The following is a 20,654-nucleotide window of genomic DNA, read 5'->3' as shown; positions in this document are numbered from 1 at the left end:
CCTTAGTAAAAAGACAACAGTTGAAGATTTAGATGTGGCACTCCTTTTATCTCGTGATTTTAAACAAAAGTAAATTCTTCCCATTTAATACAACTTTCACTAATTTATGTGAATAAAAGGTGGTTCTTAGCATCTTACTTTAATTTTTCCTTTACTTTACAAATCCTGGAGAACGTACCTGCATGTTGCTTCCCCACTGAGCTTTGCCTTCCAACAGGGAGTCCAAGACAGCCCTGCTTGGTTCTTCAGCAGCAGGATCATTCCCACTCACAACATAGTAGGATGATCTCACCCTCTTGAAAAATTCTACATCAACATTCTTGCTATTGCTGTGGTTGGGAATATAGACCAGGTCCAAATACACAGGAGGTCCTGGAGGCACAGCTATAGATTTTGTTGCTTTCCCGTTTCCAGGTCCTAAAAAATTAAAAACAACAACAACAAAGAGTCTTGTCTCAGTTTGTGATAAAATGGTAATACACACTGTCTATTAATGAGAAACTCAAGTTGGACAGACCGCCACATCAAACTCCAGCTGTGATATCCATATATATTTCTTGATGATTTTGAGTTATCCTGTGGAATTTAAGCAGTTGCTAAAATCAGGTATTTGTACCATAAAAATCTACTTAGTGAACAGAACAAGAAAGTCACATACAAAAAGAATAAATTATTAACTTTATTTATTTGATTTATATTCTGTCTTTTATTATACAGGAACTCAAGGCAGCATATATAGTACTTCTTCCTCCTATTTTCCCCCATAACAATTGTGAAAGAAATTGGGCTGAGAAGTGAGTGAGCTTCCTTGGCTGAGGTGGACTAGAACCTTGGTCTCCCTGCTCTTAGTCAAATAGCTTAACACCACACTGGTTCTGAACACCACATATTACGACAACTATGAAATATAAGAGATTCAGAAGCACAAGCATTAAGATAGTGAAGCTTGATTTCTGGTGACTTCATGGGCATGTCCACATAGTTTTCTTGTAAACAACTCTATGGAAATTATTTGTTCCTTTCCTTGGCCAAGATGCTTTTAAAACACCCCCATTTTAGCCTATAGCCTAATTTTTCTTGCAAATCGCATTTCCAAGTATTAACTAGGTCTGACCTTTTTTTCAGATTAGCCAACGTTGTCTAAGTGCTGTCACCTTGCTGGGCAAGCCCAAGCTGTTAGTGCATGCTAATCAAAGATGAAAATAAAGCAAGTAAAATTAGCCTATATTGGGCATACTGTAATTTATTTGTTTGTTTATTTATATCCTGCCTTTATTATTTTTATAAAGAACTCAAGGCAGCAAACATACCTAATACTCCTTCCTCCTCCTATTTTCCCCACAACAGCAACCCTCTGAGGTGAGTTGGGCTGACAGAGAGTGACTGGCCCAAGGTCACCCAGCTGGCTTTCATGCCCAAAGTGGGACTAGAACTCAGTCTCCTGGTTTCTAGCCCAGCACATTAACCACTAGACCAAATTCTACCACTATATTTTTTTCAAAGGAGAACCAAAGGTAACAAATAGAAATCACAAATGCAGGGTGATGTGAGAACTTGTAGTATAAAGAGAACAAAACCAGAAGACAGGAAATATTATAGCGTAGAGCCTAGATGATGATGATATTAAACTTGTATGCTGCCCAACTCTCAACGACTCTGGGCAGCTTATGTTTCTTTCTAACATCATGGTTTCAATCCCCAGTGAAACCCATGATGGTAACAGGCTATACAGTAGCCTCCCTCAGCTCACCAGCATCCAGATGTATTAACTTTTTTTTAACATTAAATTTAAGCACTAGTACAATGAGACACTTAAGTTAGTATAGAGTAATACAATGCTCAGTGCTGTTTTTAAACTAAGTATCTGACCATAGATTTCTATGTGTATTAGGAGCAGTATGCTCCTTCTATTTACTCAGTAAAGCTATACCAAACTGTAAGAAAATAATCTTCAACTATAAATACTAAGCTATTCTCTCTATTGTCCCCCTCACTTTGTCCATTATGGCTATTTACCGATGTTATTGAATCCAGATTGACACTGTATTATTTCTGACTTCCAAACACAGCTTTTAAATTGTCTAGCAGCCACTGACAAAAATGTTACCATTTCTTAATGCAGCAATTTTTATTTATTTATTTATCAAATTTGTCACCAACCAACTCCTCTCACCAGAGGACTCTGGGTGGTTTACAACAAAATAATCAGAAAAACAATAAATATATAATACAATTACCATATATAAAAATATGCTTTATATAAAAAAATTACAAATAATTAATAATTATAGATAAAAATAAAGTCCAGATGGCTATGATCTAATTCAGTCCTTACATGAGAGGAGCACTTTAGGACACTAGCCATCCCCAGGCATGACTATTCCCCTCCATGCCCCAAGCCAGGTGGCAGAACCAAGTCTTCAAATTCCTCCAGAAGGCCAGGAGTGATGGGGCTAACCTCACTTCTAGGGGCAAGATGTTCCAGAAGATGGGAGCTACTGCAGAGAAGGCCTGCCTCCTGGACTCACCAGACAGAATTCACTTATTGAAAGGGTCCGCAGCATGCCCTCTCTGCATGATCGGGTGGGACGGGTTGATATAATGGGGAAGAGGCAGTCCCTCAGGTAGCCTGGTCCCATGCCATGTAGGGCTTTAAAGGTGATAACCAACACCTTGAATTGGACCTGGAAGGAAACCGGTACCCAGTGCAGCTTGCGTAGTGAAGGTGTTATATGCGCCCTTCTAGGGGCGCCAAAGATAGCCCGCAAGGCTGCATTCTGGACCAGCTGTAGCTTCCGGATACTCTTCAAGGGTAGCCCCATGTACTGTAGAGTGCATTGCAATAGTCAACATGGGAGATAACAAGGGCATGAGTGACCATTCAAAGGGCCTCCCAATCCAGGAAAGGGAATAACTAGTGCACAACATGAAGCTGCGCAAAGGCCGTCCTGGCCACAGCTACCACCTGCTCTTCGAGCAGGAGCCGTGAGTCCAGGAGGACCCCCAGATTATGCACTGGGTCTGTCTGGGGCAGTGCAACCCCATCCAGAACTATAGATGACAAAGTCCCAGATATGAAGAGCCATTAACCCACAGCCATTCTGTCTTACCAGGGTTCAGCTGAAGCCTGTTGTTCCCCATCCAAACCCCTACAGCCCCCAGGCACCAAGAAAGGGTGGTCACATTGTCACTTACCTCACTGGGAATGGAGATGTACAATTGAGTATCATCAGCATATTGATGATATCTCATCCCATGATGACGGATGATCTCACCCATTGAATAGGAGAACTGAACCCTGCGGCACCCCACAAAGGAGGGGTCGAGGGTCAGACCTCTCACTCCCTATCAACACCAATTGGGACCGGCCCTGGAGGAAGGAGGTGAACCAGCACAAAACCACACCGCCCACCCCCAACTCCCTGACCCGACCCAAAAGGATACCATGGTCGATGGTATTGAAAGCCGCTGAGAGGTCAAGAAGAGCAAGGATGGATGCACTCCCTCCATCCCCCTCCTGCCAGAGATCATCTAGAAGTGCGACCAATGCTGTTTCTGTCCCATATCCAGGCCTGAAACCTGACTGAAAGGGGTCTAGATAATCCGTTTCATCCAGAACCCTCTGGAGCTGCAACGCCACCACTTTCTCAACCACTTTCCCCAAAAAGGGGAAGTGGAAGACTGGACGAAAATTGTCTAGTACAGTAGGGTCCAGCAATGGTTTCTTGAGGAGGGCACACCAGTGCCTCCTTAAAGGCAGTTGGAAACACCCCCTCCCTCAAGGATGTATTAACCATAGTCTGGACCCAGCCACATGTCACCTCCCGAGCTGCTTACACCATCCAGGGGGGACATGGGTCTAGATGACAAGTGGTCGCATTTACTGAGAAAGCAAATTTTTCATTTGCTTTCTCAAATGCTGATGGTAAGGATAACCTAAGACCTAGCACAGGATCTGCTGTGTTAACTCCAAATTCCATAACTTGGATTTCTCTGTCTAGGTATTATGGGTTTTAAAGTCCAATCATAAAGTCTACATCTTGAAGTGACCAGTTAGAGAAGGATAGGGCACATCAATCTGAATGGCTGCCACACACCCAGCTCTTTTTTTCACTTCTGCTGTACTAGACAAAGTTCAGAAAGATCTTTTCATACATTTTTCCTGTAACAAGAGATTAGATTTCTTTATATACCATCTAATCCCAATTTGAAACACAATTTTTCCAACAAGCAATAATATATCAGCCATTTGATAAACTTTTATGCCCTTTTTTATACTTAGAAGTTGTGAGGTGTGTAAAATGATCTTAATGTTTAGTGCAGCCTGACTTTCTAGTCCTTTCTTTAACACATGAAAGAACTCTGCATTATACAATTATCTTGATGTGAGTAGGGAACCTTCTTGCTCTTGGTAGCCATCCTTTTTTTTCTTTCAAACTAGCAATAATAGTCATGAGAAACATGGAATTAAGGGTTTGTTTGGGGTTGTTTTGCTTTTTTTGCTTACCCCCACTCTCGAAAAGATTTCATGAAAAATCACGGCAATAATATTTTTCTGCATTCTAACTGCAGACTTTAAATTGAACTGGACTGAAATGTATACTCATCGATCCTTAAAAATGCTAGCATATTGTCCACATGCTAAAACGTTTACTGTGGGAATTTTGTTTTGTCACGCATAGCGCAACACTATCCTGAGATACTGTTTAGAAACACTGACAAACATAAATGTTCCATTAAAAAAAAGATGTCCTTCTATCAAGTTGAATCATATCAAAATCATGCAGGTCAACAAGTCTGAAATTAATTGACTTGATTTAAGGCTATTTTAATGGTCTTCATGTAAAATACTGGCTTTTTAAAGCAGGCAGGTTTAAGTACAGCTACAAAAAAATCTCTACATCCTCTTCAGTAATTTAGTTAATCCAGTTGTGTTGAGATTACAACTTTCAGAATTCTTAGCCACCAGCACTGTCAATGAATTTTGACTGCTGCAATCTGGTACCTCTGGAAGACAATAGGATGAAGAAGGCTGATATATGAGATTAATTTTACAATTTATGCTCACCTGAAGTTGTAGTTTTTGCTGACTTTGATGTTGTAGAATTAGCTGCATTCTTAGTTTCCTTATCTTTCTCTTCATTATGAGAAGATTTTATCTCTGGAGTAGAGACATTTTTGGCAGCTTTTTCCACAGACTCCTTCTTCTTTGGAGAAGCTGTTCTTGAAACTTTATCCAATGATTCCTTCAAGCCAGCAGGCTTTGGAGAAGCCACCTGCTTAGGCTTGCCATCACTCTTCTTGGCAGGAGAGGAAGATTTAGTCTTAGTCCCCTGCTTTTTTGTTTTCGTCTTTTCTTTCAGATCCTTCTTCAAAGGCTTGCTGAGGTTCTGGTCAATAGGTATTGTCTCTGGATCTACCATGGAGACATCCGGGTGCCTAGGTGAAGGGCTGCGATCTTGAACAGGGGCTGGGGGAGGGTCAATGTGTTCATATGTAATTGTTTTATCTGTTGGTATAGTTTCAGATTCATCTTCTGAATCAATGTTAGCATCTGCTGTAATAGAAGGACACTCTTCTGTTTCAGGGGGTACATCTGAGTCGGTCTGTGATGGAGCAGATTCACTCACAGAAGTTGGGGGAGTTTCACCACACAGGCGGGCTTGCTGTTTTCCTCCGGAGGGTGGTGGAGCACCTCCTGACTGAACTAACAGTTTTTCTTGGTCTTGAGATTGTTCTTCATTTGCAAACCATTCTAAAGGGTTAGGATTTATAAAAGAAGGTGACAGTTCAGTTTTGGGATGCTTGTATTCACAAGATGAGACAAGGCATAAATCAACATCTTGACGGATTTCAGATTTTTCTGAAACAAGGTATTTATCATTCTCATAGTGATAACTTGAAATGCCAGGTGATTTGGTGGCTTTCTCTGTGGACTCATAAGGATAATGGACAGACTCTGATGGTTTGGTGAATTTCTCATAAGAATAATCAAGGGCTTCTGGTGACTTGGTGGTTTTTTCTGCTATTTCATAAGAAAAACTATCTGCCTCTAGTGATCTGGTGGTTTCCTTTGCTGCAGCATAGTTGTAATCAAGAGTTTCAGGGGATTCAGTGACTTCCTCTGTTTTTTCATAGGAGTAACTAACAGCCTCAGGTGATCTAGTGCTTTTTCCAGTTTCCTTATAAGAGTAAATAAGCGCTTCTGGTGATATGGATGTTTCTTCTGTATCTTCCTGATCCTTAGAGACTAGAAGCTCTTGACCATGTTTCGTCTCAGGGTCTTGAACTACTGATGTATGATAGCCAAACAATTTGTCTGGGGATACATGCAGTGATAATAGGGATGACTGAGAAGCAGCCATTGTTTCTTTCATTATGGGAGGTGAATCTGAAAAACTAGGTGAATATAAAGGAGAAGATTCCCGGGGTGTTAATGAAGATAAATCAGACTTTGGTGAGAGTTTCTCCCCCAAGCTTTGCATTTTTTCTGATGGAAATGTAGAATGGAATGGTATATCACTAGGCTGTGTAACACCTGATAGAATTTCTTCTTGTAGGGGAGAACTTGCCTGTGATGGTGTATGAACAGAGGAAGAAGAAGGTGAAGGTGAAGCCTCTATCTGAGAAACTGAAATAATCTCTGAAATATCCTTCTCATGGCCATAACATACTTGTTCGACTGGCGATATTTTATTTGGAAATCCGTGTTCTTGCATGTCTGAAGGGCTAAAATCAACTTCTGTTGGACCATTTTCAGATATATGGTGCACAGCAACACCTACTATGGGTTGCTCAGGAGACTGTCTGCTAAAATCCATGGCCAAAGACTGTTCAGGTGAATCTTGTCCAAATTCTACTGACATAGTTGATTGTTCAGGAGACCTATGATCTAGTATTGGTGTCCTTGACTTTGCTGTTTTAGGGGAAAAATCTGGTGGAGAAATAGACATTGGTCTTGGGCACTCTTCTTTAGATGGAGACATTTCTGTTTCCTGAAATGTAGTTGGTGTTTGTACAACAGACACAGAAAGAGAATCATCAACTTCAGTAGAGTGAGGAGATCCAACCTCAGCATGCAGTGAAGGAGACACATCATCAGTGGTTGGTTCCGGGAATGAACTAGTAGCAACAGATGCTGTAGAAACAGATGCAACTCCTTCAATATGTGAATAAGTATCTTCTGCTACAACTTCATCAACAGGAGTTGCAGATTTATCAGAGACTGTACTTTCAGATATTGACATTTTGGTGTCCTCTTTGAAATAGCCTAAATGACTAATATCTACCTGAGTAGGAGAAACCTCTGCTAGCTTCCTCTCTTCCAAAACTAATGCAGACTGAATTTCTGAAGTTTCTAAATCATCCTTTTCCTTTTCTAGAAGAATGTCTGACCTTGGAGGTGTCAGCTCCACATCTTTTTCATCCTGTTGCTCTTGGAAAATGTTTGTAGAAGTAAGTTCAGAAACTGAGCTCTTCTGCAACGTGGACCCATCAGTTTCACTTTTCTTTTCAAAGGTAATTTCAGTTTCTCTGACATATTTTATATCAGCACTCAAATATGTGTCATAGGAAGACTCTGTACCAATAAGGGGTGGACTTCGTAAAGGTGAGAGCACTTTCTCAAAAGGCGATTCAGAGTCTGGCACTGGTTCATCCATTGGGCTTATTCTGTGTTTTGAAATATTGTCTTTGGCATCACTAACTTCAAAACTGATCGGTACTTCAGTTGTCTTTCCAGGAATCTCAGTTGGAAGTTGGTTTGACTTTTCATCAGTGGGAGACTGATAGTAAGGTGTGTGACCAGCACTTCCAGCAGCTGATTGTGAAGGGGATATCACTTCTAATGTTTTATCATCAGGGCTGGGGCACTGCTCTTCCTGGGTTTCATGATGTTTTTCTGGCAATGTTGTGAGAGCCACAGGTTCAGTTGATGTTTTAATCTCATTGGGAGTTAGGGAAAAGTTCACACTACGTTCACTAAGAGGTGTTTTAGCAACTGGTGATAGTGGGGCTGGACTTTCATCTATACTTGGGCTAAGCTTCTCATCCCAAGTTTCCGAAATTTCTAATTTATTAATAGTTTTGAATTCATTTTCCCGAAGACGATAAAGATCCTGGAAGGAAGTTTTGTTAAATTTGTCTTCCTCTAATGAAGAAGGGGGTGAAATGGTAGAAGCTGAAACACTATAGTCTTTGCCTTCAGTAGCATCTGTTTTAGATCCTTCAGATAACCCATTAAAAGCATCGGGAAGAGAAGAAACTTTAGGCCTAGCAAGATCTTGAGAATATAGTGCTGATTCATACTTAGTAATGTTAACATACTCTTGGGAAGGAGATTCACTTTCTTCATTATTTGTTTCATCACTCATTACATCTCTTGGAGTTGACATTCCATCCATTGGAGTTGGTTCACTGGATATTTCAATTGTGGATTGAGTATAACCTGAAGTAGCAGTGAATTCCTCAGGCTGATCTTCTCTGTTTTCTTCATCTGAAACAGTTGCTTCACTTTCTGACCCACCAGGTAGAGTTTCATCATGAATTGAAGATGCTGGTTCCTTTGCTGGAGATGGAGATTCTGACAATTTAGTTGGAGTAGTTATATGCAAACTGTATTTATCATCCATTTCAGCAGCTTCAGCTGCTTTGTCTACCACAGCCATGACATAATCCTCTTCTACTTCTATTTTTTCAGCATCTTCTTCATCTTTGACCTCCTCAGTTTTGTCTTCTTCAGTCTCTTCTGTTTCTGCCTTTTCAACTGTTGTTTCTTCTACATTTTCTTTATAGTGCTCTTCATATTCCACTCTAAATTCTGCTTTTTTATCATACATTAACCCTTTCATTTTTTCATATTCAGGGGCTTCTATCATTTCTTTTTCAATCTCTCCTGTTTCGATGATATCCTTCATGTCTTGCTTTTTGAAACCTGGTGGTAGTTCATTGGCCCCTTGTACTTCCGCCTCCTCTGTCTCAGCCTTTTCTTCATAGTCACCTGCCTCGGAAGATTCTTCAAATCCTGCTCCTTCCTCTTCAAACTTTTCATTGTCATCAACCCTGTCCCTTCCCACAGACTCCAGCTCTTCAGGAGTTTGTTCGCATTCTCCCTCAGGTTCTGTGGTGGTTATGTCTTCATCAGGAGAATAAGCAGGGCCTTCTATTTCTTCTTTCTGAACTTCGTAATTCTCCTTTTGGTCTGTGTCAGTTGGCTGGCTTTCATCTTCAACTTTATCTTCCTGAAGCTTTGTTTCCTTCACCACTTCAACTTCTTCTGCTTTTAGTTCTTCAAAATCTTTTGTTAAGTCTTCTGGTGAGGACATAAGAGATCTCTCCACTTCAAGTTCTTTCCCACTCGCTGCCAGGCCAGCAGCTGCTACTGTTGCAGCCCCAGCACCCAAAGCAGTCACTGCTGCAGCTGGTGCTTCGGTCACCTTGAGCTCTTTCTTCAGTGACTTACTTTTAACTTTTTCTTTGGGTTTCCCAGCAAGCCCACTTTCTTTTTTGATGGGTTCTTCCTTCTTCTGTGGTTTTGGCTTTGCCGTAACCTTCTTTGATTCCGGCAAAGCAGCAGAGGTCTTCTTTATCTCCTTAGGAAGCTTCTTGGGTTCTTTCTTTTCTTCCTTTTTCACTTCCTTCTTCTCTTCCTTTTTGGATTCTTTTGGAAGAGCTTCTTTCTTTGGCTCTTTTTTAGATTCTTTCTTTATTTCCTTTTTGGACTCATCCTTTTTAGGCTTTTCCTCTTTCTTGGCCTGGGATTTTTCATCTCTCTTAGGCACCTCTTTCTTTGACTTTTCTTTCTCTTCTTGTTTTTCTTCAGATTTTACTTTCACTTCCTTTTTCACATGCTTCTCCTTTATTACTTTTGGTTTCACATCAGTCGCTTGTTTTTCAGGGGTTTCAGATTTCACGAGCTGCTGTTCCTTCGCCGTCAGGTCTTTTTCAGTCACAGAGAGCCTACTCTCACTTTTTGCTGATTTATCTTTTTTTATGATGGGTTTATTTTCTACTTTTTGAGCCTTTTCTGGTGGGCTAGATTTCCCCGTGTCAGATGCCTCCTCTCTCGATTCTTTTCTGACAGTCTTTGTAGACAGCGTTTTAGTAACTGGCTTGAGACTTTCTTTACTGTCTGTTCTCTGCTTCAGTTTTGCTTGTTTTACTGCTGGACTTGCCAGGTTACCAGTTAAGTCTTTTTGTGTCACCGTTGGTTGTTTAAGGAAGTCCAAATGTTTGAGCTTCTCTAGGCCATCTAATATGCTATACTGTGTACTGTTCCCTGGGAAAAGAACTCTGATAATTTTTTCAGCAGGGTTTGCAGGATGCCATACAATCAAAGACGAGATCGAAGTCAAGTAGGAAACTGGGATGTCTATTTCTTGACCATTTGGCAGCACCAGTTCAGCTTTGTCTTTGTTTGTACCTGTCCACTGATGCGTGAAATATTGCATCTCTTTGCTGTTTTTGACTGGGTTAAGCACATACATTTCCAGTTTCCCTACACCCATTTTTTGAAAAAGGATAATGGGCTCAGTGTTGTTTCCTACATTTCTAAAGAGAGGTTCTGGTTTCATGGATAGCTTGTTTAAGTACTGCAATGTAAAACAAGCCTCCTCTACACTTCTTTTTAACTGCAAATTAGGATCAGGATTTCCTAGGCTTTCAGGAACATTAAGAAATACAACTCCCAAATCAGGTGAAATTAGATTTTTCATCCAGTCACTGTTGGTAGTAGAGCCTTGGGACTGCTCCTCTTCTAATTCTGCTATTTTCCGTTGTAACATGCTGTTAATTCCTGGCAAATTATCATCTCCGATGTGAGTGAGCAAAATTGAATCCACTCGGTCCAAATGTCGGATGAGTTTCCAGAAACAAGATTTTCTCTCTGATCCTCCATTGATAAGCATGTTGAATCCATTTACTGCAAACAATGCTGAATCTCCTCTTCCACCAGGGAAAATATAACAACAAGGCTTAGAAAGTTTCAGAAAACCTCCTGATGTTGGTGGCTCCAAAATATCAAATGGTGACGGAACTTCCACTGACTCTGACAAGTATTCTGTAAATTCAGAAAGCCCTTCCATTTCAGGCAAAATAGGAGAAGAGTTCAGCTTAATGTTGATGAAGTCTTGAAGGTTGTGTCTGTCAAGGTTTGAATTCTTCCAGTCCCCTTCCTCAGGACAGAAAAGCGTTAAGCTGGCTTTATTAGCAGGGTGAGTAGTGCTCAATAATTCTCCAATCTGAAATTGCAAAACCCAAACAGAAGCGTTATATGGTTGTACACACTGAATCCATATTTCTGTCTCAAAATTAAATGAGACTGAATAGAAAGTGAATCTGCTTCCTGAGTTAGAGTTTTGCCCTTGGCCCCCACAATTGATTTCAGTATTCTAGTAAAAATCAAAGTAATTTTGCTAGTCTAAAGTCTTTTTTTCTCTGATATGCCCTGTTACCACAAGAAAAAAAATAGCAATTATACCCAGTAGTCCCAGTGCCCAGGCATTTCCATGTTAAGAAAAGCTGCTTTTATTTCAAAAGTATTTATATTCTGTCATGGGTGCAGCTGTGGAAATATCTCAGCTGTGTCTGCTGACATCCTAGAAAGAGTCAGCCAATTTAGTATTATTATTTTAGATTTGGGTAGAAAAGTTACCTATGTTTAAAGGGCAAAGTAAATCTGAAGCACATACATTTCCAGTTTCCCTACACCCTTCCCTACATTTGTGAAGGAGGCTGATATACTAGAATATACAGTACCTTGCAATGTAAAAGATCAGGAATGACAAAGAAACCTGCTTCTAGCTTTGTTTCAGAAACAAATATACCTAAAGGTCTTGGCTTCTTGTTTGAATGTATATTCATAATACAAGGAAGCCTTCATGTGACCTCATTTTTTTTAATAGCCTTCACCTGATATACTGCCTTCCATTTTTGAAAAAGATGCTTGAGAAGGTGGCAGTGTCCCAGCAACAGAGAATCCTAGAAGAAACAGATTATCCTGCTAATCAGGATTCAGGCCCAGTCCTGGGATGGAAGCAGCATTGGTCACCCTAGAGTCACCTTTATTGAGACCCTGAATATGAGAATGCATTTTCTTGGTCTTATTAGACGTCTCAGCTATGTTTAATACCATCAACCATGGCATCTTGCTGGATCGTCAATGAAGGTTTTAAGATTGTACCATGTTTTGGTGTTCTGCCCTTACCTCAGAGCACAGTTGCAATTTGTAGGGGGCAGCATTTGAACCCATGGTTGTTCCAATGTGAGGTGCCTTAGGTTTGATGCTGTTCCTGATATTATTTAATATATCTGTGAAGCTGCTTTAAAAAGTCATTTGTTGGTTTGGGGTAGGATGTCACCAGCATGCTGATGATACTCAGTTGTTCACTGTCACTCCTGGTTAAACTGTGGATGCCACAGAAAGCCTGAACAAGTGTCTGGAGGCTGTTAGGGTCAGATTAAATCCCTCCAAGAATAAGTTCCTGGACATCAATAAACATCTAAACATCAATCGCCATGGATACTCTGGGTAGGGTTGTGTTCTCCCTGAAGGAACTGCTTCATGACCTATGGATCCTCTTGGACCTACAGCTACTACTTAAACAGCAGATAGGGGCCATGGCCAATGGGACCATCAGTAACAATAGTTACACTCCTCCCTGTATCAGGATGCTCTCGTGATGGAAACTCATTCTGTGATCACCATGTAGTTGATTAATGTAATGCACTCTATGTGGGGCAACCTTTGACAATGTCCCAGAAGCTGCAGCTGATCTTGAATAAGGATGCTAGACTACAGGTGGATCAGCCCTGCCATTAGAATGTAACATTAATTTTGAATTTGCCATAGTGGCTACCAGTATAGCCACTAACTTCCTGGCCAATTCAAACTGCTTGTTAACCCTAAGGAGGCTTGGGGAAGGCATGCAAGAGTGTGCGGTGGTCACTGAGACACGGTGTGAGTGCAGAAGGGTTGGGGGAGGGTGCACGGGTGGGGGAGACTTACCCAAGCAACTTGTAATCTTCCCTGCCAGCTTCCCCATTGGCTTTGCTTGCGGGAAGCCAACAGGGAAGGTTGCAAATTGTGATCATGTGACTGTGGGATGCTGCAACCATCGTAAGTACAAGTTGATTGCCAACTGCCCAGATCATGATCACATGACTGCGGGGGTGCTGGGATGGCCAAACCTTTGAGAACCAGTCGAAACCAACACACTATGTTGTCCAGAATCTTCAGGTTGGGGATAATTACAAAAATTGTAAGCAAATAAAATAAATAAAATTGGCTTACTATTCTTTATTCCTTATTCTGCAGTCTGCATAGTACTTTAAAAATGAATAGCATGATGGGTATCTATCTCTGATTTTTTTAATCCTCTTCAAAAACATTAAATTGATGAACCTACTGTACAATTAAATGTACAAACAAAACTTCTGTCACACTGAGTTATAGAGTAGCAACAATTAAGAAACAAACCTCTTGGTCAGTGAAGATCTCAATGAAGTTCTGAAATGAGAAAGATCCTGACTGAAGAATGAGTTCACCTGTATTTTCAAAGCTCTGCCCAGTTAGTACCAGAAGCTTATGTCGTGCAGCATCTGTTATCATTAAACGCACCTGCAGCAGAAGATACAATAATGACTTTGAAACATCTTTTACACTTCATGCTTTTTTTAGGAAAAAAATATTGATACTAATATCCTCAAGGAAGTTATAGATTACCTGTGGATTTTATTTATCCAAAAAAGGAGGAATACTTGTGTTTCGGGTGGGGGTGGAAGAGGTTTTGTAAACAAACAAACAAACAAACAAACCCCACATATATTAGCAAATGAAAGAGGGGAACTTATTTAAAATCAAAGCAATAATGTTAACTCAAATCAAACAGATTTGCTTTTCAGAACAGAAAAGCAAATCCAGCCAACATTAAAAAGTTTGGAAAGTCTGGAAAAGCAAGCATCTATGGTCTGATTCACAATAGTCCTAAGCAATGGATTTGATCTGCACAACACCAGGGCTACCAGATCTGACTGCAAAGCTCTGGATGACCATTAGAGGAAAACAAAAACAGAGTTTTTGTACTACTTTGCTATCATCTAGCAGTCATCCAGGTTTTGGGTTGTTAATCCCAAGTAAACCAACCACATGATTGATTAGCATGATGTGTTAATGCCCAGGGTTTGCCTTGTCCTGAAAGGGAGTAACAGTAGATTCTAGGTGAGCTTTCATCGGAAGAGAATCCTGAGATGTGTTGTCATCACTACAAAGCTAAATGAACCCAAGATATGCATCAGTAATTAGGTCTGAAACTGAATTTGGTGTTTTAAATCTGAAAGAATAAAGAAAAGCTTTAAAAAGGTTGATGTGGCATTTATTTTCTTAGGATATGTATTCTGAAATAAACATGCATGGAAAAAAGACTCCATGTCCCCCTTCCACATGAACCTTTGCCTATGCAACCATAAGGAGCATTTGATGAGTCTCGAAATCCTCCCCTCCCCTTCCCTGGCACAACTAGACAGCCACCCCTCCATCTGGGGACAGGGCCACAACTAGTCGGGGGCAAGCGGGGCACATGCACCGGGCGCCGTGCTGGGGCGGGGTGCCAAAATGGGCGCAGAATCCATGTTTGCCCCGGGTGACACAGACCCTAGTTGCGGGCCTGTCTGGGGAATGGGGCAGCACTAACCATGGCAATTAGCTTACAGTCATCTTCTTCCCTTGCTGCAGTTTGCTGTTAAAGAAAAACTAAAACAAACAAACAAACCTGCCCATCCACTGTGGGTAAAGCAGCAAAGACATTCTGCAGAGCAGCTGTGGAGGGTAGGGGGATGGTGACAAGGCATAACTGTGCCTTTTACCTGGCAGGAAGGGGAAAATCCCAGGAGGTCAGACTAAGTGGATCATTCCAGCAATGGGAAAACTACTTGCACTGCAGCTCCACAGGAAATGCTGTACAACAGTTTTCATAGTGTTTCCTCTGGAGCAGGAGCCAAGCTGGTAGTTAATTGCCTTAGCTTCCCAAGCTCTGAGGAAGCCCACAAGATCACAGGGATATAATAGGTGGCACCAATCTGAGATCAACATAGCCCCCACATGTGGAAAGGGCCCAAATTTTCATCAACAAGAGAGAAATTTTAGCAGTTCTAGGTATCTCATCTTCATACCTGCAGTTATGGGAGAAAATTTTTTTATGCTATGTTACTAGAGATAGGAAAACAGGTAAGTGTCAGAAATATTCAATTTCAGATAGTCCTCTCTTAACAACTGCCCTGTTAAGCAACCATTCAAAGTTACGATGGTGCTGAAAAAGTAACTACAACCGGTCCTTGCACTTATGACTGTTGCAGCATCCCTGCGGTCATGTGATCACCATTTGCATGCTTCACAGCTGGCTTCCAACAAGCAGAGGCAATGGAGAAGCCAGCAGTAAAATCACAAGTTGTGGTCACGTGATGTCTTGCTTAACGACCGTGGGTGATTCACTTAATGACTGCAGTGGAAGTGAGGTCATAAGCCCATCATGATCACATGATATCTCACTTAATTACTGTGTCACTTAGTAATAGAGTTGCCAGTCCCAACTGTGGTTGTTAAGCGAGGACTAACTATAGCTAGTGATAAGAATAATTTCTTCAAATCAATAATGATAACATAATTCCCATCTGTGTCTATAATGTAAATAAATAAGAAACAAAACAGCTTTCTTTTCTCAATTATTGCTGTCACTAATTTTGCTATTCCCTAATCTTGTCCTTTTCTTTCTACTGTAGCCAACATTAGATTCACGCATCAGTTTAAGCATAACATTCTTTTGAAATGGCTTAGAATTTAGCCACTGTGGCTTGTTCAACAAACCATGGTTAAAATAAAGCATGCATAATGTATGCATTCAGTACTCATCATTTTTCAAAATTGTTTTGCTAGTTCTTTTTTCCTATGTACAACAAAAGTCAAAACTATCACTTCTTTTTAAAATAATAATATGCCATGAAAAAAAAGCATCCCCTCAATTTCTGTTCAATGTATGGGTGTCCACTACTTCAATGATAAAAAAATGACAATATGACATTATGATGCATAATTTAGTACTTGGGGTTTGCATTGGGACATCACATGTTTCCTCCTTTGCTCCTCCCTTGAAACACCTATGATTCAACAAATTACCTTTTTATTTTATTTACTTATTATCCCACCTTTATTATTTCTATAAATACCTCAAGGCAGCTAACATACCCAATACCCCTTCCTCCTCCTATTTTCCCCACAACAACAACCCTGTGAGGTGGGTTGGGCTGAGAGAGAGTGACTGGCCCAAGGTCATCCAGCTGGCTTTCATGACTAAGGTAGGATTAGAACACACAGTCTCCTGGTTTCTAGCCCGTTGCCTTAACCACTCGACCAAACTGGCTCTTTTAAAGTAAGTTCAAGAATGATCACTTAAAGCTTAAGGAAGCAGAAACAATTCCATGCTGGTTTGGCACTAATTGTGTTGGGATATAAAAATGTAACATTATTTTTAATGGGTTACAGCCCTTTCCTGTTTAGCCTAATCATTATATAATGAGGTTAGTATCTGACTATCTCATGAATGTCACTTAAATCTCATCCCTTTTAAGTGCACTAGATCCATTAAAAACAGAATTCTCTTTTTTTATTGTTTCCTGTGCCTGGTGTCACAAACATCTGATTGACCCGAGAGAAACCGGATACTCCCACTGGTCTGCCATGCAGATTCTTATTATATTCAGATTATTTGTTTTTTCCTCATAAATTAAAAAAGGAGATATACAAGGTCAGTAAGAAAATGGAAGGGAATGTGAAACAACCTCACTTACTCATAGATTCATATATTTTCATTTAGGTGTGGATGAAAAAAAGAGAGAAGCCTGCCACTGAAAATGTAACACAACTAGACTATATTATTATTATACGCTATTACCTGAATGTAAAACACACTAAACTCAGTGGAACTTACTTAACAGTAGGCAGGTATTCTGTTTCACTGTGAGTATAATATCAGTATCTCTGGGCTAGTTGCTTTTGAGTTATTTTATGACCACTGCATACACGTATAATTTTGATTAACTATATCAGCATAGTTATGATGTTGTACTACTTTACCTCAGTGCTGACAGCTTCATCTGAAGGGTTAATCAGGACAACAGTTTCTAAGACATCACTTCTATGGTGAAGGATTTTCTGACCTGTGAATATGGAAGAAAAGAAAAATGAATATTAAACCCTGCATTCAATGTATTTATGTTTTCCCAGAAGGCATTTGTTCTCCTAAGCAAACTGCTTTTTTGCAGAACATTTAAAATAAAATCCACATTTTAGTATTATGAAAGAATGGTGATCAGCTAACAACATAAAACCCCTTTAAAAAATCTGATTCATTTTGTTTCTTATTACTGGAGATGTGTTTATTTTTCAGTGTAACTGCCAGCAATAGCTTTTTCTAACTTTCCTTTTTTTTGGCATCATTCTGATGGGTGTTTCTTTGTCTGAGAGAGGCAGTGAGATTAATTAGCAATTTGCACTGGGATTATGAAGCCAATGCCACTATTTAAGCACCCAAATGGCAATTAGTTCAACATCTCAGGAAAGAACCTTGGCACCTTTTATTAAAAAGAATTAATCAATCATGGCAAGGAAAGCCTACAGAGAGTAGGCAGTTCATTTGACAAGTCTGAAATAATATTATTTTTGAAACCACACACATTCCTTTTAAAAACTTAGTGACATAAAGACTAATCTGTTAGGAGTCAGGCATTCCCCTAAGATGCTTTATAAGATAAGAACATGAAGCCCAACTATATGTTCAGATTGTCTGGGGTAAGGTATCCAGCATTTTCAGGGGAAATTTTACTTCCCTGAATTTTTCAGTTCAGTGTACTTCAGAATACTAACTTGTACTGGTTAAGTTATAACACTGAGCTTTTGGTATTATTATACAGTAACACGCAACAATATTTAATTCCTGTTTAATCAAATGCCAAAATGTCCTATAAAGTACTTCTTTCAAAGTCCTTTCTATATTCTTTTTTTTAATTGATAAATTATATTAATTGATTAAAATATTGATTTGCAATGATACCATCAATTAATCAGGTGGCAGGCTTTTTTAATCCAGCCAGTAGAAATCCTTATTAAAAACTCCAAATGGCAAACACATCATTAAAAGAGACATCCCAAGTGTATAAGAGGTAAAGAACAATGTCCAATATGATGAATACAAAAGGGACATGTATTTGCTCCTCTACTCCACCCAGCTTCAGCAAAGGATCGTTACCTTGTCGTGGTGCTGGAGCTTGAGCACCTCAATGATGCCATGAGCTAAACCGTGAAGGGCCACCCAAGACAGGAAGGTCATGACAGAGAGATCAAACTAAATACGATCCCTGGGGAAGGTAATGGCAACCCACCCCAGTATTCTTGCCGTGAAAACTAAATGGATCAGTACAACCAGAGATATGTCGGTATACCATCGGAAGATGAGACCCCCAGCTCGGAAGATGGTCAAAATGCTACTGGGGAGGAACAGAGGATGAATTCAACTAGCCCCAGACGTGATGAGGCAGCTAGCTCAAAGCCGAAAGGACGGCTGGTGGTGAACGGTGCTGGTGGTGAACGGCGAATCCGATGTTCTAAGGATCAACACACCATTGGAACCTGGAATGTAAGATCTACAAGCCAGGGCAAATTGGATGTGGTTATTGGTGAGATGTCAAGATTAAAGATAGACATTTTGGGCGTCAGTGAACTGAAATGGACTGGAATGGGCCACTTCACATCAAATGACCGCCAGATCTACTACTGTGGACAAGAGGACCACAGAAGAAATGGAGTAGCCTTCATAATTAATAGTAAAGTGGCTAAAGCAGTGCTTGGATACAATCCAAAAAACGATAGAATGAGCTCAATTTGAATTCAGGGCAAGCCATCTAACATCACAGTGATCCAAATATACGCCCCAACCACAGATGCTGAAGAAGCTGAAGTAGAGCAGTTCTATGAGGATCTGCAGCACCTACTGGACAACACGCCCAAAAGAGATGTTATTTTCATCACAGGAGACTGGAATGCTAAGGTGGGCAGTCAGATGACACCTGGAATTACAGGTAAGCATGGCGTGGGAGAACAAAATGAAGCAGGACATAGGCTGATAGAATTTTGCCAAGACAATTCACTCTGCATAACAAATACTCTCTTCCAACAATCTAAGAGACGCCTTTATACATGGACTTCACCAGATGGACAACACCGAAATCAGATCGACTACATCCTTTGCATCCAAAGGTGGCAGACATCTATATAGAGACCTCTTCCAGAAAATTAGAAACATCGGAGGTAAATTCCAGGCACAAATGGGTATGATCAAAAACAAAGATGGCAAGGACCTAACAGAAGAAGAAGAGATCAAGAAAAGGTGGCAAGAATATACAGAAGACCTGTATTGGAAGGATAACAATATCAGGGATAGCTTTGACAGTGTGGTCAGTGAGCTAGAGCCAGACATCCTGAAGAGTGAGGTTGAATGGGCCTTAAGAAGCATTGCTAATAACAAGGCAGCAGGAGACGACGGCATCCCAGCTGAACTGTTCAAAATCTTGCAAGATGATGCTGTCAAGGTAATGCATGCTATATGCCAGCAAATTTGGAAAACACAAGAATGGCCATCAGACTGGAAAAAATCAACTTATATCCCCATACCAAAAAAGGGAAACACTAAAGAATGTTCAAACTATCGAACAGTGGCACTCATTTCACATGCCAGTAAGGTAATGCTCAAGATCCTGCAAAGTAGACTTCAGCAATTCATGGAGCGAGAATTCCCAGATGTACAAGCTGGGTTCAGAAAAGGCAGAGGAACTCAGGACCAAATTGCCAAATCCGCTGGATAATGGAAAAAGCCAGGGAGTTTCAGAAAAACATCTATTTCTGTTTGATTGACTATTCTAAAGCCTTTGACTGTGTGGACCATAACAAATTGTGTCAAGTTCTTAGTGGTATGGGGATACCAAGTCATCTTGTCTGCCTCCTGAAGAATCTGTATAACAACCAAGCAGCAACAGTAAGAACAGACCACGGAACAACGGACTGGTTTAAGATTGGGAAAGGAGTACGGCAGGGCTGTATACTCTCACCCTACCTATTCAACTTGTACGCAGAACACATCATGCAACATGCTGGGCTTGAGGAATCCAAAGCTGGAGTTAAAATCGCTGGAAGAAACATTAACAATCTCAGATATGCAGATGATACCACTTTGATGGCTGAAAGCGAAGAGGAACTGAGGAGCCTTATGATGAAGGTGAAAGAAGAAAGTGCAAAAGCTGGCTTGCAGCTAAACTCAAAAAAAAACCAACCAAGATTATGGCAACCAGCTTGATTGATAACTGGCAAATAGAGGGAGAAAATGTAGAAGCAGTGAAAGACTTTGTATTCCTAGGTGCAAAGATTACTGCAGATGCTGACTGCAGTCAGGAAATCAGAAGACGCTTAATCCTTGGGAGAAGAGCAATGACCAATCTCGATAAAATAGTTAAGAGCAGAGACATCACACTGACAACAAAGGTCCGCATAGTTAAAGCAATGGTGTTCCCCGTAGTAACATATGGCTGCGAGAGCTGGACCATAAGGAAGGCTGAGA

The 20,654-nt window shown here is 40.5% G+C and overlaps 1 protein-coding gene across 1 annotated transcript in view; it reads right to left on the bottom strand.

The window, feature by feature from the left end:
- The window catches only part of MAP1B (microtubule associated protein 1B), a 70,791-nt gene that overhangs the window by 7,978 nt on the left and 42,159 nt on the right, over window positions 1–20,654 (bottom strand). Inside the window, exons 3-6 of the mRNA XM_063295497.1 lie at window positions 17,123–17,205; window positions 13,475–13,615; window positions 5,069–11,237; window positions 179–417 (exon numbers count right to left, since the gene is read on the bottom strand). Coding sequence (XP_063151567.1) covers window positions 179–417; window positions 5,069–11,237; window positions 13,475–13,615; window positions 17,123–17,205 — 6,632 coding nt within the window. The remainder of the gene's footprint in view (window positions 1–178; window positions 418–5,068; window positions 11,238–13,474; window positions 13,616–17,122; window positions 17,206–20,654) is intronic.

This window comes from Candoia aspera, chromosome 2 (genome assembly GCF_035149785.1).
Source record: "Candoia aspera isolate rCanAsp1 chromosome 2, rCanAsp1.hap2, whole genome shotgun sequence".
NCBI classification, from domain to species: Eukaryota; Metazoa; Chordata; class Lepidosauria; order Squamata; family Boidae; genus Candoia; species Candoia aspera.
The sequence above is the reverse complement of the archived record's forward strand: the minus strand, read 5'-3'. Positions and strand labels throughout refer to the sequence as shown.